This window comes from Sinocyclocheilus anshuiensis, unplaced genomic scaffold (assembly GCF_001515605.1).
Source record: "Sinocyclocheilus anshuiensis isolate Anshui unplaced genomic scaffold, SAMN03320099.WGS_v1.1 scaffold356, whole genome shotgun sequence".
NCBI lineage: Eukaryota > Metazoa > Chordata > Actinopteri > Cypriniformes > Cyprinidae > Sinocyclocheilus > Sinocyclocheilus anshuiensis.
This window is the reverse complement of record NW_015554097.1, coordinates 630,358-655,995: the sequence shown is the minus strand read 5'-3', so window position 1 is coordinate 655,995 and position 25,638 is coordinate 630,358. Positions and strand designations below refer to the sequence as shown.

At 39.9% G+C, this 25,638-nt stretch overlaps 1 protein-coding gene and 2 pseudogenes across 2 annotated transcripts in view; 1 reads left to right on the top strand and 2 right to left on the bottom strand.

Moving 5' to 3' along the window:
* Nucleotides 1-19,634: 19,634 nt before the first annotated feature.
* On the bottom strand, nucleotides 19,635-21,085 carry LOC107669506 (uncharacterized; annotated as a pseudogene).
* A 522-nt stretch (nucleotides 21,086-21,607) lies between these two features.
* Nucleotides 21,608-23,026, bottom strand: LOC107669507 (uncharacterized; annotated as a pseudogene).
* A 423-nt stretch (nucleotides 23,027-23,449) lies between these two features.
* LOC107669504 (cyclin-H) overlaps nucleotides 23,450-25,638 on the top strand; it is a 5,296-nt gene continuing 3,107 nt past the window's right edge. The window contains exons 1-6 of one of the 2 annotated variants that reach the window (XM_016461767.1): nucleotides 23,450-23,569; nucleotides 23,659-23,732; nucleotides 23,847-24,057; nucleotides 24,196-24,359; nucleotides 24,441-24,511; nucleotides 25,273-25,375. In XM_016461767.1, the coding sequence (XP_016317253.1) occupies nucleotides 23,465-23,569; nucleotides 23,659-23,732; nucleotides 23,847-24,057; nucleotides 24,196-24,359; nucleotides 24,441-24,511; nucleotides 25,273-25,375 (728 nt within the window). In that variant the 5' untranslated portion in view covers nucleotides 23,450-23,464. The remainder of the gene's footprint in view (nucleotides 23,570-23,658; nucleotides 23,733-23,846; nucleotides 24,058-24,195; nucleotides 24,360-24,440; nucleotides 24,512-25,272; nucleotides 25,376-25,638) is intronic. The other variant, XM_016461766.1, reaches the window with a different exon arrangement.

Here is a 25,638-nt window from a genome sequence, read left to right as displayed (position 1 = left end):
AAGGAAACATTTGTGAAGCCGATGTGTTATATATGATTGTGGGTTTGTGGGAAAGGGCACGAGCAGTTGCTGGGATCAGTTCACACTGCCGTGTGTCTGCTTCTCCAGACACATTGCCAATCTTACAATGGTGACAATAATGGTGGCCCAACCTGCCCCGCCACTCCAGACAATAGGAAAGGCCCGGGGCCATATGCTGAGCCTCTTGACATGGGTTCGTTTGAAGGATTGTCTGTGGGAAGGCAGGGACCAGGACTACACCAGACATCGAAGGTCACGGGGTCTTTCAAAAGAGGCGACGTGGTCGAGCTCCTAACATAACTGCTGAAAAGGGCCGAGGTAATTTTTTGTGAACTGGCTTATTTTAAAGGTCCTTGCACACAGAGTCCGAAACTTTCGTATGCATTTTTCCGTTTTTTCGTATTCGTCCTTTCCTATCAAAATGCTTGCTACGGATGCGAAAACGCAGAAAATCGAACCTGGTCCGAATTTTTTGATGACGGACGAAAGTTTCGGAGGCAGTGTGTAAACGTGATTGACACAACGTGAGGTCGTATTTATTTTTCAACGTGCGAACATTTCGGACGAAAAATTCGGACTCAAGTGTGCAGAGACCTTAAGTCCTTTATTTCCATGCTTGAGATCTTAGTGAATTGTACAATTACTTAAATCATAAAACTGTTTTTCCCGAATAAAATGATGTTGCCATAGCAACGTAGCTGCTGCTAATTACCAACCATTACATGCCGTGCTATTTTAAGAAAAATAAATAACATCCTCCATCATCTTTCAAACAAAAATTTGCCATGGCCCAAAATGACTCATTATCCCATGCGGTGATTAGCATGCACGCAATGTAGATTGGATGTACGGCTTTGTATGCACGTATACAATTGCACAAAAGACGGACGGCCTTAGGCTGCTCCTCTTTACCCTTCCCCCACACTTCAGCGTTCCCGCCTCCCTTCTCCTCAATGCTACATAAATAAGCATCTCGCTCCCTGTACCGCATTAACCGGAGTGTAGAAAACTAGCTGCACCCTCCATTCACATTTTCATACTCTTTTATTAGCATGACACTGGTTAGAGGCCTGCTCTGCTACGATGTCTTTGGGCTCCTGATTAAAAAGAGGACCCCTCAGAACACAAATCTCCTGTCCCCTTTCATCTCTCTCTCATATAACATGACTCTCTGATCCATGCTGGCGCCGCTAACTGTCAAGAGTACCTGTTCGCTTCCTTCTCATCACCTCCATCCAACCCCATTCCAGCTTGTGCCTCTCCAAGTGAGAGTAATTGTTGCTTTCACCTGAAAGCCAAGCCTTACAGATTTAACTCTGACGTATGGGTGACGCCCAGGACAAAAGCAAACAAAAGAAAGCAGGTCAATGTTGGCGTCGAACAAGCCAGCGTCTTTTGTGGGGTCACTTTGTCGCTTGAAAATGCCCTCCTGTCATAATACACTCTGGTTTGAGAGCATTATTCCTGTCTGGATTGGATCACACCATCTCTCTTTCTTTCTCTCTTTCGCTGAAGGATCCAGACCCAATTGTGATCCCCCTATGCAAGCTCAGCTCAACAGGGTCTCCTCCTGTCTTGCTCTGATTTCAAGGTAAAACGTCTCATTAGCTCTGGCCCTTGAAAGACACCCGCTCCATCTCATATTCAGTTATACATTCCCTTTGAATAGCTTGTGAGAGGCAAGAAGGGAGAGAGAGAAAAGAAGGTAGGGGTGAGAGCTGATCCAGCTACCTGAGAGATAGGGAGGGGGAGGCCTGCTGAGGCCTCTGTAATTTCATGCAATCATTACTGCCTTGTGCCACAGACACATTTGACTGTCATTTATGCCTTACTTTAGGATAAAAGCTCTCTAGAAAAAGGAAAGTAGAAAGTGTCTCCACGTTTGTATATTCTTAGTATGCTGGCCAAATGAAAAGGGCTCCGCATTTGATGGTTAAATTATATAAATAGTGCTAAAAGGAATTAAGGATTTTATAATATTACATTTTGATTATTTAGTTCATTATGGAGGTATTTAGTTCATTTAGGTCTATTTAAGTAAATACCTTTTATTCTATCATTAGTAGTAGTAATGTTAGGAATAGTGGTAATAGCAAAGAGTATATTATATGGCTTTCATTTCTATAAACCTTCAAAAGCTATAAAATAAATTAAAGTATATATATATATATATATATGTGTGTGTGTGTGTGTGTGTTTACATGATTGTGTAAGATAAAAATGTTTTTGTAAAATTCTTTCACAGAAATCACTCATTTACATCTAAATCTGGTCAGTCTAGTCAAATTTCATAAAATTATATCAAAGCTCATGATTTTTCACTTTAAAGACTAGGAATTATTAAATTGTCAAACCTGCTCTATTCCCTATAATTAATGTATTTCTTTATTTTAATATATTTGTTAGTAGGATTTGAAAGAAGCACGCTCTTAGCACGCTATAAAAAACTGTACTGCTAGACCAGGGGTGTCAAACTCAGTCCCTGGAGGGCCACAGCCCTTAGATTCAACACTAAGTAAATGCACCTGATCCAGATAATCAAGTCCTTCAGGCTTATTTGAAAACTACATGGTACATATGTTTGAGCAGGGCTGCGGCCCTCCAGGAACTGAGTTTGACACCTCTGTGCTAGACTAATGAGACTTCGACTTGATTCAAGTACTACTGCATTGTTAAAAAGTGTTGTTCTTTGGTCATGTACAGCACGAAGTGAGCCAGGATTCTCATTCCTCTTGTGAAAAGAAAGTGCATGGAAATTAATTAATCATAGTGTAAAAATGCTTTGCCCAATGATTTTCATAAAATTCCTCAATAAGGATTTTACAACAGGCAGGTAGATTGAGACCATTTCCAAGTACAGGCCTTAAGGTACCAGAGCATGACGGGAAGCTACTTTGATGCGGCCCTTTACCACAGTGACTAATGATCAAGCCAGCCCTCACATCTCTGAACAAGCTGGGAGAGTGGTGCCATCTCTAATAAGGACTCTCACCGTAGAAAGCTGACAAGGGCTGAAGTAAGAATACAGCAAAATCTACAGAGAACTCTAGAAAACAGAATAGCTCCTTTATCCCCCAAACTCAGATTAGAGCATGCTCAACAGCAATGCCATGAAAACCAGAGCCTTTTAAAGAACCTTAGTTGGCGAATCCTCTTCTCAGATCCAGAATGGTACGGTAAATGACAGGAAAACACCTCAACTAGCTCTCCTCCTTTTGACTCCTTGATTTGATTCATCCCACTCTAAGATCTTCCTTCAGACCTGAAGTATCTAAGGGTCTGAGTTTCTTGAGTGCAGTGTGTGTGTGTGTGTGTGTACACACTACCATCCAAACTTTTTTTTTAAGTCTCATGCTCACCAATGATGCATTAATTTAATCAAAAATACAGCAAAACAGATATTTCAAAAAATATTACTGTTTTGCTGTATTTTTACACATATATATATATATATATATATATATATATATATATGTGTGATACATATTTTTTAGGATTCTTTGATGAATAGAAAGATTAAAAGAACAGCATTTATTTGAAAAATAAATCTTTATAACACTGTAAATGTATTTACTGTCACTTTTGATCCATTTAATGCATTCTTGCTGAATAATAAAAAAACACCAAAGTTTAGGACAGTTGTATTTATGTATTAATTATATATTAGTTTTCATTTGATATTGTTTTACTATTGTTGTATAATCTTGTCTAAATTATAATGTTTAAACTTATTTTGAGTAAGACATAACTCTTTAAATACTAGAATAACTAGGCTATATCTATCTTCATAAGTTAGAGATGACAAACTCTCCAACGTCTTTAAGGTCATAAGACACCATTAAGAATTTGTTGAATTTGCTTCTGGCCAGACATAGTCAGACTGAGCTTTGACAAAGACACATATATACATTCAAGAAATTCTGCTTGTTGCTTATCATTTCATCTCCTGCCTTCTGCTCTTCTTCCACATTTGCCTCTTGGCTGGCAGAAGAGTTAACATGACATCCAAGTTGACTGTCTTTGAATACCAGACAAAATCTGATATCTCCAGCGGAGAGAAAGATTTAGTAACAAAATAAACTGGATTTACACTGGATATAACAGACCTCAGATTTAGACTACAACTAATCTTACATGCCAGACTGAGATCAGTGCACTTCCACAGAGATGTTACCTGTAAGTCAAAGGTAAATTAGGTCTGTAGTGCCCTGTCACTGATTTAGGGATGAGCGAAATCAAAGCTGAGCAAAAGAAAGCGCAGAGACCCAGAAGCAAACGCTTTCCTCCGCAGGTATCACTTCGTGCCTTGCGGCACACTGCAGGGGCTAAAATGTTCTGCCCAACCACAAGCGGAATCTGAGCAAGCAAAAGGTGTACCGCGGATTAGCTGCCTGCGCTATAGCCGTGGGCAACCTCTGAGATTCACGTGTGGCCGTTTCACGTGTGTGTTTTTCCCCACACTTAGCGCAGAAGGGAGTCGCAGTGGATGATGGACTCAGATGCACTCTTGGGGAGAGGAGATGTCCTTCAAAGGTGGATGGTATCAGGAGGTTTCTCATAGCTTTGTTATGTCTCATATGGAAACGTATATGTTCTCCAAAAAGGCCTGTGAACAACTGAACCGACTTTCTTTTGATTAAAGTACAAATACGCTGAAAGAGTTTTCACTTGTCTCCTAACTGATACCAATATATTGAATTACCAGTGTTACAATCTCAGATGTAAGGTCTGAGATACAGAAATTCAATATTTTTGCCACCCTTAATTAGCTTCAAATGACAGTCACTGCATCCTCACTGCTCTCCCAACTCTCTCACACACACACACATGTACACACACACTCATAAATACTGTGATTCCCCGCCGAGTGCCTGAGGAGATGAAAGCCATTGCAGCTGCACCCACCTCAGTGTTGTGCAGTGCCTCTCAGGAGGGGCTCCCAGCATGACACAAAGCAATAGCGCAACCCCCACACACACACTTACACACAGATTTACCTCATAATCATCATGTAGATAACCCCTCTAAAATCTAAACAAATACATATCTCACAGGTCACCAATTAAATGTATAGCTATCTATAGGACTAAATGGATTTAATACACAATCGAGGTTTAGATCTTTTACTGCACCCAAGACCACCATCAAATATTTTTATAATAACAGAGACGGTTAAAGTCACAATGAAACAGAAGTAACGATAGATCTTTTCTTGCGTATTATGTAAATATATGGGGATTATCGGAAAAGAAAAAATGTAGGAGAGGGGACTTAGTTCTGTCCATCGGTTGTTGATTGGCTTGTGAGATGTGGAGGAAGATGAACGTGAGCTTGCAGGAGTGGGGTTTAGGTGGACTAAATTATTGAAGAAGTCCTGCATACATCATCACTGGAAAATTGAGTAATGACATTTTGATTGAAAATTACAAGGTCAATAAAAAAAAGAAACATACATAAAATAATCATTCACAATAAGATAAAATGCATTTAGAAAATTGATGGGATGAATTTTCATTTCATACCAACGTTAAACTATATCACTCCAGAATGGCTTCTTACAGGAAATGTGGGTTGTGGGTGTTTAAAATATTATTAGTGATGGACCATCACATTTACTATATCATGTATTAGTATTATGGATTAATGACAAGGCATATATTTTTAATGTATACAAACAGCATTTTTAAACTATAGCCTTACAGCATTAGATTGTGTTGATATTTAAATCACTGTCACTAACACCATCTTTTTGTCTCTATTTATCTCATTGGACAGTCTCTGCACTCGACTAATAACATTTAAACTTTTGTGTGGGCAACTCTGTGCCCTTCGATACTCTGGCTCCATTCATTCTTCTGAACAATCACACTAAGGATTGTACCAGCGGGGCCATCAGTGAACGCCCCGGTAATGGTGTGGGAAGCTTGGCCATCTGGATGAATATTTACTCTGTCATTATGGCAGGGTGATGCAGATAAATCTGCCTCCTTTAGCTGCCCATGCTAAAGATGGGATGGAGAATGAAAAGGGGAGGAGGACGTGAGTGAGAAAATGGCTGACAGTGAAGGAATCGATTACTGGACAGAGACAGCTGTGATGCACACTGTGAATTCAGGCATAGATATTAATTTATACAGGACAGCTGCGCATATATTTATACTGTGTGAATATTTCAAATAAGAATTCCTTTTTACCTGAAATGTGAAACAAACATCTTGAATGTTGAAACGTTCAAGAGAAAAGCAAGTAAATGACTAGTGAAACATTATTTAGCTGTTTTGTGTGGCCTGAGATTGACAGGCGATGTTAATATTCACTTTGAGTATGTATGTTGTAAATGACAGTGATACTGAAGGTGACGATATATTTTATAGACTAGTCATATAGATTTATTCTTTTATTTAAACATGTTCACATTTCCTTGTATTGTTCCAGATGGTTCCAGTAGTTTAATGTGACTGCCACTGACCCCTCATTATTGGCTGTTCAGAGCACATGGGCCAATCCTAGCCAGCCATGCAGCAATGACATCACCACTGCAGTGATCTCATCTTGCTTCTCCAACAGTTTTACCCTACTTTCCCATCAGGCCTTGCTTTTTCTACCTTCATGCTTTTTATCTCTCCATCTTTCATACACAAGCACAGTCAAAGAGACACCCCTCCTCAATGCACTGATTACAGAACCTGTGCGCTGAAGGCCTTTAAAGGGGCAGCAAGCTGGAAAATAACCACATGCTGTCCTGGGCAACTCCACCACTCCCAGTTACTCAGTTTCCAAGGGAGCCATTCAAGAACTTAAGCTGCAAGGCAGGCTCACACCCCAGGTCTGTCATTCACCTAGCACCAACCCTCACTGGGTCAAACATTAGAAGAGCCTCTCTTTGAGGGACAATAGGGAACATGGGAAAAGTGACTGATGGATGCCTGAAATGAAGTAGGGCAGTGAACCTTAGAAAGTGTCCCAGGAGACCCCTTTTGTTCATGCAGCAGAGACCAGCTAAACAGAGGTTAAATATTTATTTAAACATATTCATATTCTTGATGAGGGTCTACTGTTTCAGAACTGATCAGACTTATTGAGGGAAATCAGATGTTACTTACAAACTAACTGTGTTCTCCAACTATTTCGCACAGTTCTTAGAATAAAAGACAACCCTGTTAAACACATCTTAAGGGCAAACACTGTCTTATAGATCCAAGCCAGTTTTTATGATGGCTATCTTTTATAATGATCATGAATTGAACTCTTGTCCCTGTAAACAGTCCTGGTCATTTAACCTTTGATCCATGGGATGTCAACCATTCTACTTGCCGTGCCCTCCATATGAACCTAAGTCAATAGATAAACTGGTAAAATGGCTCATTTTGGGTGGAAAGGGAGGGGCTTGACCAGTTCATCATCAACTACTTTAGTGGTCACTACCAATATGACCTTTAGCCGGGGTTCTTGTCAATGTCACAGACTCCTTGTGGAAAGGACATGACCTGCCATTTGGATGAACTTGGAAATAAGTTGAGAATGCCACAGAGGAAACCCAATTATCAACTCAGATATTGATACTGATTATTATTTCTTTCCTATAGTTGATTTTGTTAAAGCTGAATACAATCACAAACACACCGTTGTGTAGTTTCAGTTGTAAATGGCACACTACATTTCCAGGGTTACAATAGCCTAACTCTTGAATTTTAGCATTTTGGTAAAAAAAAAAAAAAATCAACAGCAAAACAATCTCTAAGTTTCCTCACACTCCCAACGGGTGTGATTCAGTGACCATCTCATTATTCAGACATCTCCAGCACGTGGCCACCAGGGTCATGTTCTAAGAACATACACAATTTGTTTGTGGTCATCTCTCAGAACAGACAATAGGCCTTGTGTTTCTTAAAACCCCATGAGGGCCTAATATCTAGGAGCTTGTTTGAGCTTGAACACAGGCCTGGTCAAAGATGGGAACGGTCACAGCCCTTAACAACCTTAACCTATGACCTTTTCCCAAAGGACCTGCCTCAATGGCCAAAGAACATGGTCATAGAAGGTTGATTGAGACACAGAATATGTGATGAAGAACTAGAAGAGAATGGCAACATTTCTTTTTTGTATAGAGTTTTCAAATATGGATTCAAACCTTTTAAAAATATTTTTATCAAAGCTCTCAATTTACCCCAGTTTGGCATAAAATTATTCAAAGCTTTTGAGATTATAGTTTAGATCATTCTCATGAAGGGCAAGCAATCCTCAAGGTGAGGCGCATGATGCATGAAGATGATAAAGCATGTTCATTAGACATTTGACTTTATTGGAATGCATCTTATTAATGATGACCTAATAAACAAAGTCTGTACATCTCAAAACTCATGAAAGATATTCTGCCCGGCTCAAGGATAATGGTAAAACCCGTGTGTTGTCAGTCTTGTGAAGGTGGGTCACATTAATTTCTGGGCAAGATTTCTCAGCTAATGGCTGATGCAGAACCTATGATGTGTGATATTAAAATTGTGGACTATTAAATTACAGTGTGGAACGGTCACAAACATTGTAGAGAGAGAAATGAATTGTAGCTGTGTATTGGGGTCCAGAAAAGGTCATCTCAAAGTAAAACATGTTAAAATAGCCTTTGTTACAGACATGGCACACTTGATCGGCCCTCCAGGTCTACTCCAACATAACAATATTCTCAGTAAGACTGATGGACTTTTGCCCCGACCTAAAATTTTGGGCCTCTCAACTGAATAAGTAGAGCTGCAGGGGCAGTTGACGCTGGCGCCTGGGCCTCTGAATAATCCCGTGCATATCCCCACAGTTCCTTTTCACACTATACCCCAGCTCTTCCCCCTTCCCTGAATTCCTCCCACTGTCCTCCCAACCCTGACTGTGCACCGGCAGGTAAGGACTCCGATCAGGCCGCCACTCACACTCCAGGGTGACGGATTAGAACACGTCCACCAGCCGCCTGCTTTCATCCTTTGCCAGTTCTCGGATAGGGGGCTCGTCCGGAACAGGAGAGCATTCTCCTCTGGCCCCTCCCCCCTTCTCGTCTTACCTCGAGGAGGTGGCTTGGGGTGTGGGGCGGGAGACAAACCAAGTGGCATGAAAAGGAGGGTAATGGGGGAGGGGCGCCAAGAAAAGCTGGGGAGAAAAAGAACGAACATTGTCCTTTTCAAATGGATGGGAAACGATTCAGTGGGATTTGCTGGCAATTATACGGTGCAGGGCTAATCAATTCAGACTATTCTGGCTGTGAAGTGGACTGATCCAATAGAACAAAAGGTTGGTCAGCAGGAGAGGTACCTGAGAAATGGGTCTGCTCAGTGTAAGTAGCATGGGGCAACACTTCTCCCTCCTGAACAGCACCAGAGCATATGGACTGGCTATGAACTTATTAGATAGCGGATTAAGGGGTAAAAGCAAGGGCTCGGGGGGACACCACAATCCTCTTTCACTTCGGCACTTAGGGGTCTTACCCCTAATAAGAAGATGATGATACCATCAAAAAGACCTAAAAAATATTCCTGCTGAAAGCACACATATTTCAAGAGGGGTGGTAGTTTATCATGTGCCATCCGTGCTCAACACACAACCCACAAAATCCTTATCTCACTAATAAAAGGGATCAGATTGCCTAGTATATTCATGAGCAGATCCCTCACACAAGGAGCTTCTACTTGGGACTTTGATGTGATGAGGCGGGTGACAGGTGATCCTTGGCCCTTTCATGCCTGTCAGCAAGGCTCCATGCCCTCAACAACCTCTCATCACCTAGAGACAGTCAGCAACCTGCTTCAATGGGCTTGAGCAGGGTCAGGTGTGTTTGATTAGGGTTGGAGCTAAACTTTGCAGGACACCGGCCCTCCAGGACCGAGTGTGGGCACCCCTGGGCTTGAGGGACCTGAAGAGGCTCAATCTGGTGCCAACACAAGACGAAGCTCTACATGGTTACACTTGGTTCCAGCACAGGGTTAGTACTGTCATAATCTCAGCATGAAGGGGATAAACTATCAGTCCTTTGATAATTCTTACCACAAACTAAGGACCCTGTAGTGTGCATGGAACTGGAAACACCTGGTTCTGAAGACCAATCCATGGAGAATGGACCTAAAAATCCTAAAAGACAACATAGAGGACATCTGGAGTTAGACAACGATATGAGACTCCACATTATTGTCCATCATTTTTACGTTCTATGTGGTTCCTCCTTACACTGTTGTGTGACTCTGTGTAAACTGTTTTTAGTCTTCACTCTCGCTCTAATGTCTGTCTCTCTTTTTCTCTCGACCTTTCTTTAAATTAACATTAAGCAAGAGGATCTTGAGCTTTATAGTGGGACATTTTACTTTGTGTGGATGTTTGTTTTTCACTTTGCCTGTATCCTCTCCTTTCTTTTTTTTTTTTTTTACCATGGAGATCAACTTCCTTAAGGATTCTTTACAGAAGAGCTGAGAGGTTGCTCTTTAATGAGGTGATCTTAACAGGGCTTCGAATGCTTCAATCATTCTCAACTGCTTGTCACATGATGCTGGGGTTATCAACTTCAGAGGCCTGCATCTTCACTGGCATCTCTTGAAACTTCAAGGGGAATCATAGAGTATACCTCTCTTGCTCGTAAACATAAAGACAATGTGGTTCCTCCACTTCCATTCACACATATAAACAGGATGAAAAACAGGTCTCAGGTTGAAATAAAAGTCCACTGTATGATCAGTGATGTCATTTCATTCCAATTTTTCACTCGCAAATTTCTGCACATTTTTACCATTGGAGTCTTTCTATAGAATGATTTCAAAGCACATTCTTTGACAAAAGAGCCATGGTACAGAGCTCTATGGTATTTCTCAGCATAATTGAAAGGCTCTATTGACTGGTGAATTAATGAACTAACTGTTAACTGCTAAGACCACTATATCATGTTATTATAATTAAGACAGATAAAATGCATAAGAGGCTCTGGTCCAGCCCAAGCTTTTGTGACTACACCTTTGACATACAGCCAATGCATCATAAAATAGATGCTTAGCTGGCACAGAGCCACATTCATTCTTGTCTGGCTACAGTGACCCGTGTCCGGTAAGGTCACGGATGTTTGGATATGTGACCGTGTTCTGATGCAGAGGGTTTGGGGGCTACGGGAAGAAAAAAAGTTGTTGACACCCCGACACGTTCATACCGTGACGGACACATTGAGAACTTCTGCCTTCCCCCCTTCTTCTTCTTCCTGGTGCTGTCAAGCCTGGGTCAGTCGGCTCTCAATGTGGCTATGTTTGTGTGAAGTACCGTGGCATCACGCCTGCCTGTCAGTGTGTGATAGCACGCCTGGAGGTGACCACAGGGTTGTGGGTATGCCAACCTCACCCCTCTGGTAGCAACTGACATTACCCATCTGTTTTTCTCCATGGGTTTGTCAGTCAGATCATCAGTTAAACAAAGAGAGAGATATTGGTAAATTACGCAAAGCTGCGGTCTATAACTACATATTAAATTTACTTACATCATTCTGTAAAAATCTCAGAGTAGTGCAAATCATAGAGGGAAGTTTTTTTTTTTTTTTGACTATAGGTTAAGACAAAAGACAAAATTTGACAATTCTATCATCATGTACTCTTTCTCATGCTGTTCCAAACCCTTATGACCATCTTTCTTTGCTATACTATGAAAGTAGAGGGGACCAGGGATGGTCAAATTGAAAAAAAAAGAAAAAGAAAAAAAAAACCTCTGAAACATATGGTACCTTTCTGTGTCAGAGGCTAAAATGTAGTTATTTAATTTCGTTTTTAAATCTCAGCTTTTAAATCTCATTTGAGCTTGTTTAAATGTGGTGAGTCGTGATCAGCCATGTAATGCCCATGAATTGATGTTTATAGCATCACTTGCATCAAACCTGTGTAACACATTTTAAAGTTCCATATTTGAATATGAATGAAATATTTGAATATGCAAATGAGATTTGTGAGCTACAGAGGGGGAAGAAGAATTTCAGAGAATAATGACAAATGTTGGTCTCCAACACAAAGTTATTGCATGCATGGCCTCACAAGGACTTGACCCTTATTATTAATAGCCTACTAATCCCATAATCTACTTGCTTGCCTTTCAAAAACTTGATTTAGCCAGAATTAAGATTAAGGATAAAATGACAAATAAAATGTTAAAGATCTGGATTTTTGTTATTGCTTATCATTCATGTATTGTTCATATTATATTGTCATATGTATTATTTATTGTTGTGTGTAGGCTATTGATCATTAAATATATTATTTTTATTTTAGTTTTTCTTATGGAAAGTTCTCACTGCTTCACATTGACAGTTCCTCAAATATATCAGTGAGTATTAAACTGTAAATGCTGAATTCATGCCAAGATATCACAGTTGGGGGGAAAATAGATTACAACAAATATACAAGGAAAAATAAACAAAATTTTTCCTAATCCAATAAAATATTCCAATAAAATAAATCCAATAAAATATTCCAATAAAATATATTATATGCATTCATAAATGCATTGCTGCAAATTCATTTTACACTCACTGAGGTTATTCCGTGTAATTAAATATCGATTAGACAAAGAAACTGATAGTATGCGCTCATTTACAAAAATCCTTAAAATGCACATTTTAATATGGGTAGCCTACTGAAAAAAAAGTATATACTACTGTATATACACAATTTTAAAACCGCCACCAAACATATAGGCCTAGGCCAATATAAATCGAGAGGAAAGGTGATGTAGAGGCAACAGTATGACAGAGTACTGATCAAGCTTCAATATGTATAATTGTCATGTATGCAGGATGTCAATCCTGAAGAACAGAAGCATAGCATCTACATTTTACGATGCCCTACCTTCTTTACTTTTCCTCCCCTCTCGCAATTACGGGTTCCCATGTCACTCACCAACACCAAACACTGCATGGAGGATAAGGCGAAACATTCTTATTTGAAGTTTAGCTCTCATTTGAATGACAAAAAGGAGGCCTGCTAACACACCGACAATAGAATCAATTTGCACACATTTATAGGCACCAGAAATTAAAAGTGACAGAAAATGAAAGTCTCCAAAAACAAATGAAACTGCAATTCCCGACAAACCACTAGCCTAATTCAACAAGTCTGGTGACAAACAACAATGTGAACAATTCTGTAATTTTGCTATGTGCTTCTTGCACTGTTAATGCAACAAATAAAGAAAAGCATACGCTGAATGAATTCTGCTAACAGAGAAACAGGCAGACGAGGACAAGCAGAGACTAATAAAAAAAAAAGAGTCCAGTTTTACTTTTGAAATCTCTGAATTAATCAGCAAGTAAACCATTACATTAAAGCATAGGCCTATAAAAGACCTCTTTTTTCTTTTGCTTTCTCTCTCTTTCCCTTTGTGTCACACGCTCACTCATAAGAAACAAAAGCTAATTGAAGCGTACTGTTAAAAGGGTTTGAAATTTTAAGAGGGGCTCATACAGCTTTTGTTGATTTAGGTTTTGCACCATCTATCAATGGGTTCATAGGACGAGGTTTAATCAGGTAGGAAACCCGGACAGAAAGAGGTGGGGCGGGGCATTGTGTTGGTGTTAAAGCAGAACCAAAAAGGGGCGTCTTCACGTTTCTTTACTTTCACCTGCTGGGATCCATTTGGTCTCTTTCAAGAAGAAAAAGGGGCGAATGCAATGAATAAAGAAAGACAGACGAGTAGCCCATAAAGGCCAATAGCTTAATCACCAGCCACTTGTAATCACCACAGTACTAAACTCGACTGCAGTTTACAACAGTTTGAGCTCCATCCTTGCTCATGTAGTCAGAAACACATAATCAAGTAGTGGAAAGCTAAATAAACTCTCAGATTTTTTTGGTACTTTAAGTATGTTATGTTCAAGATGTTGCAAAGCATGCAAAGGAGAACATTTAGAAATGTTATAACAGCACATCAGGGCAATTTTTCAAGGTACAGTCACCCAGTCAAAGAATGAGGTAATTGCGCCATCTTGGGGTGGAAGTGGGAACCATCTGCAGCTTTTTAAACTTAAAAATAATTCAAAGGTGTTATGAAATATATAGATTATATATTTTTTTCTTGATTTTATCCCACTTTTTCTAATTTTGTACTCCTATGTTATTGTTCTTTTTTATTTTATTTTAATTATATTATTAGATATCCTGAGTGAAAAATAGAATAAGGGATTTGAAACTTGATTTCAAGGGCAAAGAATCAGCGCTGTTTTATGGGATTATGAAGGATTTACCATTAGTTTTTCAGTATAGTCTATTACGAAAATCATTTTGGAACTAATTACCACAAGGGGGCCATCTGCAGTTTTAATATACAGTCTAATTAAAGTTAAATCCACACAGAGGCACACACATTTCATACACACACAACTCAAATATTATTATGAAATCTACATTTTTAAATTATAAAACCAGCATGCTGTATGAATTACAAAATATGCTAATCATGTGGAATTGTTTGGGGGTAAATATTTCAGATGTATGTCATCTTGTGATTAAATTTAAAATGCATTTATTTTCTGCTTTGACATGAGTGCCATGAATTGGAGTTTGTCAGTTTTCTGATGACATCATAGTTTTCCCAAACAAGAATATCCCATAAGCTTAAAAGTCATATTGTCATGTCAATAAATAGGACTTGTATTTCCCTTACAAACCAAATGTCTTTTTTTTTCATCTCTCAATGTCAGTAGACCCTTCTTGCCCTAAGATGACCACACTGTCATTTCGACACTCTTATTTTGTCAGGAAAATAAACATTTCACATGTGAAAGCCACATAAAAACACATTTAATGCGCTGTATGCCTGAACATAAGAAACCTATTTCAAAACATGCACGGAAAACATACAGACACACTCTCACAACACACACACACACACACACGTACATGTATGACAGGGTCAGAAAGCCAGAACATTGTGAAGACAGGTCATACATTACTCAGCCAGGTTTGTACATGCATCTATTCCTTGAGAGCACACTGGCTATTTGGAGAGCTACGGACATGGCATTTTGATAAAAGGGTCATTCTGCAGGCTTTGCGGGGGCTGTGTACTTTGAAGGATTGGATACTCACATGAATGCTTGCACTCTCAGGCTGCCCGTCCTCTTCTTCCTCCACATCGAGATAGCCTTTGAATGGCAGATCTCAATTTCTGATTATCTATACACCTCCAGCTATATTGACAGGGCTCACTGCTATTGAGAAGTGTGTCAGAATGAGAGTGGTCAGAATTTAGACTTGGGCATACAGGATTGTCCACTTAACCTGTTTTTTATTAGTCACCAGTAGTGAGGAAAAATAATTCACTACTTAAAAAAGTTATGTAATAAATTAAACACTTAAAAGCATAGTTTACCTAAAAATGAAAACTCTGGCTTGGTTTACTAGCACTAATTATGTTCTAAAACTGCATGACTTTCTTTCGTCTGTGGAACACAAAATATATTTTGAAAAATGTTTCTTTGTGTGTGTGTTCCACAGGAGAAAGAAGGTCATTAAGGTTTGGATCGACATGAGGGTGAGTAAATGATGACATTTTCATTGAACTATCCCTTTAAGATAAACTGATAAAATATGATTTAATTAGAGCCTCCCATGGAATATTACAATCAAAGAAATTAAAAAGGAATTGTGTACCTAAAAACAAACAATGAATTCATCCGTGGATGAACTGTCAAATCAAATCAAGTCACCTTTATTTCTATAGCACTTTATCCAATACAGATTGTGTCAAAGCAGCTTCACAGAGATAAACAGGAAAATAGCAGAAGCAATTATGGAAACTCTGGGATACAATTCAGATTCTTCTGTAAAGCAGCTCTAAAAGACAATAATGTCATTATTTAGTCAGTTTAGTGTTGGTTTAGTTCATAGTGAAGTTAACCAGCTATAAGCAGTTCTACAAAATGCAACAATGTCATTATTTATCTCAAGTTCAATGTTGAATTGTGTTTTTTTTAAACTAGTGTAACCAGTTTTGAAACTAAAACTTAAAGCTGGCATAGTAAAGCTTGAAATGCCCTGAAAACAAGAGGCAAATAAGATGCAGTATTAAGCTGAGGAATCTAGACAGAGCCCAATTAGAGAGAGATGGTTAGGATGGGACCTGTGGTGTGTGTGTGTGTGGAGGGGGTGGAGCTGATGGGGGAAGGGTGCCCGATGCCAACCTGAGACATTTTGATCTCCACACTTGGATTCACAGGCATACATTTACTCCGTTGGCAGACTAATACGCTTCCACACACAAACGCTCCCCCACACACACACACACACACACACACACACACACACACATGCATAAACACACACAATTGCTCATTGCAGGCAACATGATCTGGGTGGTAACACAGTCAACACTGTGCATGGTGTTATGACACCATCCCGTCTAGTGCATTCGCTTTTGTCGCAATGAGGACCACAAGCCAATAGCATCCTGCTATCCTCTAAAACGTGTTATGTGAACGTTCATTGTTTCTGTCAAATGCATTTACAAAATAGTTTGGTTTTGTCAATATAACACTTCCAATGGGTTGAACAGTACATCTGACATAAATCGTCAATGGTTTTTCAACCTGAAATTGTAAGTAAGCTATGAATACATTACATCCCTTGATCGTGGCACAGTGCCAGCCAGTCTGCCTGCAGAATAGAGATTTGATGAGGTCATGTGATTTAGTAGCTATTTGCTTCATGGAGAGCTGCACTTGTCCATATTGTAGCAGCTAATATCACAACAGCCCTCCGTCGGTGTCCATGGCAACGGGCGACAGAAAATGAAAGGAGGAAATTAAATCATGCTGTCATGGGGGTGCATGCATTAATTTTGCATAAAGAGTGGATGATATGTGAATGCCTAGGCTTGCCTTTGTTCAGTGCCAGTGTCTGGTAGGTACACATCCAAATATGACAAAGCCGAAACCAAAAACTTGGGTTTAAAAGAAGTTGAAAAGAGAAACAAATACTAAATATCAATAATTGTCAACATAAATGTAAACTTGACTGTGTTGAAAAAATGGTTCTTTTCACTTCAGGAGGAGGATTTTTTTTTTTTAAGCGCGAGCAACAAAAGATCAATCAAATATTATGGATGTACAATATTAAAATTATAAAAAAAGACATTGATTTCTTTGCCAATATACAATAAATGGAGAACCTAATTTTTTAATGTCTTGTCTAAAAAAAAATTACAATTAAAACAAAGAAATAAAATAACGTCTTAAATGTGGATTTATGCATCGCAGTGCAAGAAATGGACATTATATATCGATAAAAATTTGTAAGTGTTATTAAAGATTACATTTACCTTTGCTGTCAATCTAACAATGACTTCATCTAAATGTAAAAATACTAAAACTTGTGTAAAAAAATTTGAATTGCATTATACTCATCTGAAGAGGAATAATATGTACATTTTACTAAAGAGGTCCAAGATATTGCACTGTGTAAGAAGTGCTACTGGGTACAAACTTACATATTATCTTCCAGCATATTGCACTGAACTAAGTGAGCTGGGGTTCTCTATAGAGTCTGCAGACTGGTGTTAAGTTGATAAGGGCCACAACGGAGCGTCTGAACGGATGTTCTTGTAACATGAATGAGCCATTTTGTAGTACTTTTAGCCTATAGACAATCATTTTGATGGGTAACGTTGACTGACATTATGCAGGTGAATCCTATTGATGATTTTTCAAGGGCTCTGTGTTGCAAGGTCAACACTACAGAGCCTATTGCAATCTACTATAACAGAAATAAAGGGCAGGGTCAATGCCACGATAATGATCCTTCAAGATGATCCGAGCTGATACTTGTGAAAAAAGCACTTACATACACTTTCAATATGTGCATAAAACATATTGCAGCCTGAATACAACATAACGAGTTTATTATAATTTTCTCAGACCTCAACAAGGAGCCTCAGCACAATAATCTTCAAATGCCACGATAATGATCCTTCAAGATGATCCGAGCTGATACTTGTGAAAAAAGCACTTACATACACTTTCAATATGTGCATAAAACATATTGCAGCCTGAATACAACATAACGAGTTTATTATTTGCTCAGACCTCAACAAGGAGCCTCAGCACAATAATCTTCAACTTTGTGCCTTGCATATCCGGGCGTCGAGGGGCACAGTGACAGCTGTTCATCACGGCGACAGTAATACAAGACATTTCTATCTCTCCACACCATCAATTTGCCAAGCCAGGACATTGATTTATTCATAGCCATCAGTATGCATCATTTGTCCAAATTACAGAGAGGAAATATTGACAGAAGATAGATAAAGATAAACCGAGTCACTGTGGACAGTGTCAGATACATCTGATTTCTGTACAACCCATTTTAAACAAACTGAAACAATACCAAAAGACATCAGCTGATAACTAAAGTCATCTGCCAGAAATTAATTCACAATTTAAGGATAAAAGCACCAACATCTTACTCATCTCCACCTGTATTAAATACCAATACAGACAGAATGTCAAACTGTAAAATTCCTTGGCAACCTAAAGCCTGCATTTCCAGGCTGAAGGCAGTGCTGACAGCAGATATCAGCTGCTGCATGACAAACAGATCATGCAAATGACCTCTGATGGATTCAGAAGCGGGAATCTTACAGTCTATCTGTCCACACCTGTACTACATGAAAATGAGATTTTAATTCAACCAGACCACCTGATAACAGCAAAACACTGACTGAGGGTCTGAGAAGCTGCCATCAAAGATATATTTATATATTAGGTATCATCTTTTGAGTATCATGATCCATTACTTTACCAGTTTTTGCATCTTCCCAGCTGCCTATAAGGCAGAGCTTGGATCTCATCAATAATGCAACGAAACATCATGTTTATGCAATTCACACAATGACAGAGCACTAGTACATTATAGTGATTGTAGCCACATACTGACAACATCCCTACAAGCATACAACACTCAAAAGCATGACGAAAGTTATTTAGGTTAAAATACATAATAGACTATAGTATAGAGAGTGTAAAAAGGCAATAAATACTCACCTTTTGATTCTGTTTTGTGCAGGCTCTTATCGCTTCATGGTAGCACAGCACACAGGAAAAATAACTGTAGTGCCATGGTGATATGCAAATTAATGGATCACGCTGCATACAAGGACATTTATTATTAATAAATTACTCATGTTTATGCAAATTAGGTTACACTGCCCTACTCAAATAGGAGGTTGGTAATTTATTCTGTCTTGCTTCATAAGCTTCAGTGGCTTTATAAAAAGGCAAATATCTGATCTAACTAACTGTTATTCATGTTAAAAAAGTAAATTGTAATCAACATACATTTTTATCAAAAGCTTTTATTTTTGTGTAAAAATAAGTCATTTAACACGGCTCAAACATTTAAACCAAAATCGTAGGACAAATTAAACCTTAATAATGTAATACATATTGATGAAACTACAAATCTGGGTTAAAAAGAAAAATACTACTTGATGGAACCACGTTTCCATCTTACTGTAGGGCAGGGATCCTCAAATCTGGCCCACGAGATCCACTTTCCAGCATGGTCTTCAGGATCATTAGAAAATCACAGGTAGGCGAGTTTGATCAGGGTTGGAGCTAAACTCTGCAGCGCATTGGCCCACCAGGGCAAGATTTGAGGAACCCTGCTGTAGGGGAATGGGTTATAACCATAAACACTTGGCGCCCCCATGTGGTCATCTGAGAGAGCGTCTCAGTGTACGATTGTTATGATTGTGCTGAAATAAAGTTATATTTACACTACAAAATGGACCAGTCTCTAAAAATCGACAACACACATCAGTCCATATGCATGTTAGGCTTGAAAACCGTCACAGAACTTCTCAAAACATTATCAACCTCTTTTTCAAATTGATGAAGTTTAAAGTCGCAGAATCCTCTGTACAGTAACCCAGTGGCTTCATAGCCTTCTTCATTTGCCACAGTGAAGGTACAGTGACCGTGTGTAAATCACCGTTAAGCTCAGCCGTGACCACTGTCGGTTCGAGTTTCCGTTAGTGAGTCACTTTCATCGTTAGACTGGTCCGTTATGCGCTCGTCAGATTGTTGGAGAACACGATCGGACGCACTTGTGTCCTCAGTTTGGTCGCTTTGTGGATTTTCTGAACACTGGTCGAGCTGGAACATCTCTCGTACAAGTTTCTCTCCGGTTTTAAAGCGGTTGAACCAGTCAGTGCTTGACCGAAAGTTACCGAATCCCATGACCCTAGCCAACCGAGTCGCTTCTGAACGACTCATTTGATCATTTACAGTAATACCCTTCTCTCCAAAGCGCGGCTTCAAGTTGACGCGCCTTTGTAGATGTGAAATTCATTATTGGTACCAATTGTGCCACCGTCTTACAATCAGATGATCGATTATTTCGGTAGATCTGGAACATCCCTCGTATGACTCCCTCTCGGGTTTTAAAGCGCGTGAGCCATTCCGTGTTCGGTCTGAAGTTACGAAAACCCACAGTCCTGGCCAACCGAGCCGCTTTTGAACGAATCGCCGATTCGTCTACCTTAATACCGCTCTCACGAAAATGACCGATCCACCGCCACAGTGCAGCTTCGATTCGATGCGTCTATCTGGCTGGAAGGTTGTTCTTAAGGCTCCGCCGCTTTATTGTCGGATTTGGGCTCTTCTGGTGCGTCTCCCTCTTTTCAGTCGACCTGGAACATCTCTCGTGTTTTGAAGCGTGTCGTCAACCACTCTGTGCTCGCCCTGAAATTACAGAGACCCATTTCTGTAGCCATTTGAATCATCTACTGCAATTCCGTCCTCACTAGAAGTATCGATCCGCCTCCAGAGTGCAGCTTCGACTCGAGGCGTCTTGCGAGATGGAAAGACAGTCCTAGGAAGGGTCGACTTGGCATTTTTAATATTCCTTTTCCGAAGCCAGACGCAAAGCAGAGGCCCTGATGTTTAGCAAACGTGCTGCGGCTCTTTGGGACGTTGGAGGAAGTTGGTTATATTTCTCGAGTATACGCTTCCTTTCCTGAATTGGTCTACGTTAAATATTTCCTCGTGGCCATGTTTACGTTCTTAGAAGTGATGGGGATTTGAACTCTGGCGGCGATTCTTTTAAGTCGAATCTTTTCAGTGAATCGGTTGAACCGGTTCGATCAGAAGGGTTCGTACACGAATGGCCTCTTGGGCACGTAGTGACGCTCCGTCTGTGACTGTGTATCAAGGATGGTCGTACAAATATCAAATGGTTTTAAAAGATTGAGCTATTGATCTCCTTCAGAAATTTCTGGAGGGCCACTGCCCTGCTGAGTGTAGCTCCAAAACACCCTGCTGGAAGTTTCTAGTAACGTTAGTCCTCAAGACCTTGATTAGCTGGCTCAGGTGTGTTTAATTAGGGTTGGAGCTAAACTGAACTGAACTTGACAACCCTAGGGCATCAAGTGAAATAATTGCTGAATTGTTTGTTTGAACTGGATCGTTTCAACAAACTGTTCAAAAGAGTCGATTCACAGAAATGAGCCAGATTCGTGTGAGTGAGGAACACAATTGACATCATCCAAAGGCGACTAAAAGGTGGCGTGATTCGTACGCACTTGGCGCCCCCATGTGGTCATCTGAGAGAGCGTCTCAGTGTACGATTGTTATGATTGTGCTGAAATAAAGTTATATTTACACTACAAAATGGACCAGTCTCTAAAAATCGACAACACACATCAGTCCATATGCATGTTAGGCTTGAAAACCGTCACAGAACTTCTCAAAACATTATCAACCTCTTTTTCAAATTGATGAAGTTTAAAGTCGCAGAATCCTCTGTACAGTAACCCAGTGGCTTCATAGCCTTCTTCATTTGCCACAGTGAAGGTACAGTGACCGTGTGTAAATCACCGTTAAGCTCAGCCGTGACCACTGTCGGTTCGAGTTTCCGTTAGTGAGTCACTTTCATCGTTAGACTGGTCCGTTATGCGCTCGTCAGATTGTTGGAGAACACGATCGGACGCACTTGTGTCCTCAGTTTGGTCGCTTTGTGGATTTTCTGAACACTGGTCGAGCTGGAACATCTCTCGTACAAGTTTCTCTCCGGTTTTAAAGCGGTTGAACCAGTCAGTGCTTGACCGAAAGTTACCGAATCCCATGACCCTAGCCAACCGAGTCGCTTCTGAACGACTCATTTGATCATTTACAGTAATACCCTTCTCTCCAAAGCGCGGCTTCAAGTTGACGCGCCTTTGTAGATGTGAAATTCATTATTGGTACCAATTGTGCCACCGTCTTACAATCAGATGATCGATTATTTCGGTAGATCTGGAACATCCCTCGTATGACTCCCTCTCGGGTTTTAAAGCGCGTGAGCCATTCCGTGTTCGGTCTGAAGTTACGAAAACCCACAGTCCTGGCCAACCGAGCCGCTTTTGAACGAATCGCCGATTCGTCTACCTTAATACCGCTCTCACGAAAATGACCGATCCACCGCCACAGTGCAGCTTCGATTCGATGCGTCTATCTGGCTGGAAGGTTGTTCTTAAGGCTCCGCCGCTTTATTGTCGGATTTGGGCTCTTCTGGTGCGTCTCCCTCTTTTCAGTCGACCTGGAACATCTCTCGTGTTTTGAAGCGTGTCGTCAACCACTCTGTGCTCGCTCTGAAATTACAGAGACCCATTTCTGTAGCCATTTGAATCATCTACTGCAATTCCGTCCTCACTAGAAGTATCGATCCGCCTCCAGAGTGCAGCTTCGACTCGAGGCGTCTTGCGAGATGGAAAGACAGTCCTAGGAAGGGTCGACTTGGCATTTTTAATATTCCTTTTCCGAAGCCAGACGCAAAGCAGAGGCCCTGATGTTTAGCAAACGTGCTGCGGCTCTTTGGGACGTTGGAGGAAGTTGGTTATATTTCTCGAGTATACGCTTCCTTTCCTGAATTGGTCTACGTTAAATATTTCCTCGTGGCCATGTTTACGTTCTTAGAAGTGATGGGGATTTGAACTCTGGCGGCGATTCTTTTAAGTCGAATCTTTTCAGTGAATCGGTTGAACCGGTTCGATCAGAAGGGTTCGTACACGAATGGCCTCTTGGGCACGTAGTGACGCTCCGTCTGTGACTGTGTATCAAGGATGGTCGTACAAATATCAAATGGTTTTAAAAGATTGAGCTATTGATCTCCTTCAGAAATTTCTGGAGGGCCACTGCCCTGCTGAGTGTAGCTCCAAAACACCCTGCTGGAAGTTTCTAGTAACGTTAGTCCTCAAGACCTTGATTAGCTGGCTCAGGTGTGTTTAATTAGGGTTGGAGCTAAACTGAACTGAACTTGACACCCCTAAGGCATCAAGTGAAATAATTGCTGAATTGTTTGTTTGAACTGGATCGTTTAAACAAACTGTTCAAAAGAGTCGATTCACAGAAATGAGCCAGACTCGTGTGAGTGAGGAACTTTGACTTTATGTTTTTCAGCCTGGAATAAATGAATCCATGTTTCTTGATGATCAAGAAGAGAAAGTGCTTTTCAGACACTATGAAAAGAGATTGCTAGACTTCAGCGCTATGTTCAAGCCTGCGATGCCTAAATCTGTTGTGGTAATAAATATCACTTTTATCAGTTAAAGATGAGATCTAGCGTGCCGTTCTTGCTTTTTTTTATTTTAAAACTTCTATATGTTTTTCAGGGCACAGCTTGTATGTATTTTCGAAGATTCTATTTGAACAACTCTTTAATGGAGTATCACCCTCGGACGATAATGTAAGTGTATTGATTTGAGTGAGACTCTAATAACTCATGATCGTATATATATATATATATATATATACGATAATGAGTTATTAGAGTTCTGACCTTCAAGTCCTACTTTTGCAGGTTGACATGCGCATATCTCTCCTGTAAAGTGGATGAGTTTAATGTGTCCAGCACTCAGTTTGTGGGGAACCTTCAGGAGAGCCCTGCAGGACAGGAGAGGGCTCTAGAACAGATTCTGGAGTACGAGCTGCTTCTCATCCAGCAGCTCAATTTTCACCTGGTTGTTCACAATCCTTATCGGCCCTTGGAGGGCTTTCTGATTGACCTGAAGGTGAGGCTAAAGCCTGGTTGTAGACAGTCCCACCGCTTGTTTGGGCCAATGTTATGATGTCGGGCTGCTCAAACATTTTTAAAACTTGCTAAACAGATTATTTAACTGAATTTAAGTGCATGGTTTCTGTATTCTCAGACCAGATACCCATTGTTAGAAAACCCAGAGATGCTGAGAAAGAGTGCAGAAGACTTTCTCAACAGAGCAGCAATGACGGATGCCGGACTCCTCTTCTCTCCGTCTCAGATCGGCCTCACTGCCGTCCTCAACAGTGCTGCACGTGCTGGCCTCAAGATGGAGGCGTAGGTTCCTCCTTCAGCATTCAGAGATTCTAGCAGTTGAGATGGTAGGACGTTAAAAAGTATTTTCTTTGACATTAACAGATATTTGACCGAATGCATGGGGCTTAAGGAGGATAAAGAGACCCTCTCAAAGATGTATGAGTCAATGAGACGTAAGTATTTTTCTTTTCTTTTTTTTAACTGTTAAAATGTCTCTAAGTAAGAGATGCATAACTCTGAACACTTCTGCAAAACCGTCATAAAAGGTCTCAGATATTCAGTGGGTAAATCTGTGGCCTATAACTTCATCAAAGTTATTTTATGAGAGGTTTATCTCCTAAAAGATCTATTTTGTTGTGAAATGCCATTTTGAAGAATAAAGAAGACCCATTCGAACCCTTCCATACTTTAACCCTATGAAGACTTCATGCACACTATTCAAAAGTCTAGAATAATTTGACTGTATTTATATTTCTAATGATAATAAAAACCTTTTGATCTAAAGACTTAAATGGCCAACAGACTCGTGTAACACTGAAGACTGGAGTAATGGCTGCTGAAGATTCAGATTTTGCATAACAAGAATACAGTACATTTGAAAATATATTAAAATGAATTTATTTTAAATAATTATTTTCGAAATTTTACTGTTTCACTCTGTTTTTGATTAAATAAATGCAGGCTTGGTGAGTGAATTCTTTTAAAAATATAGAAAAAAACTTACCAAGGTAGTGTACTGTATATCCATACATCAGAAGTTTTGATTTGTTGTGTGTTGTGCAGAATAGTAACTTATTGGGCAAACCAGTTATTTGGAAGCTTGCTGTATTAAGGGCAACTTTTGTCATCAAAGATTATTATTTACCTGTTATTGGTGCATTAAGGATATAAATGTACAGTGTGGACCATAATATTGTGTCTGTTTTCATTATAGGGATAACTAGCCTTATTAAAGCATATGAGCTTCCCAAAGCTGAGGAGGTCAATACCTGCAAACAGAAACTGGAAAGGATTCATGCTGAATTTGCTACAAACTTGTGAGTATTCGTTGGAAAATGTAAAATCGATGATACGACCCTTACCGTTCTAATCAGATCAGTCTGTTTAAAAAGCACACAAAATTAATCGTACTAAGAGTTTTATTCAGCCAGGTTAGTAACTTTTTGTTTTGTATCTAAGATGCAAAAGTTGTGGTTTTTGAGTATAAAATATAAAAATAAAAATACATGAGCTACCTGAAATACACACACAGACACAGACACACACACACACACACACACACACACACACACACACACAC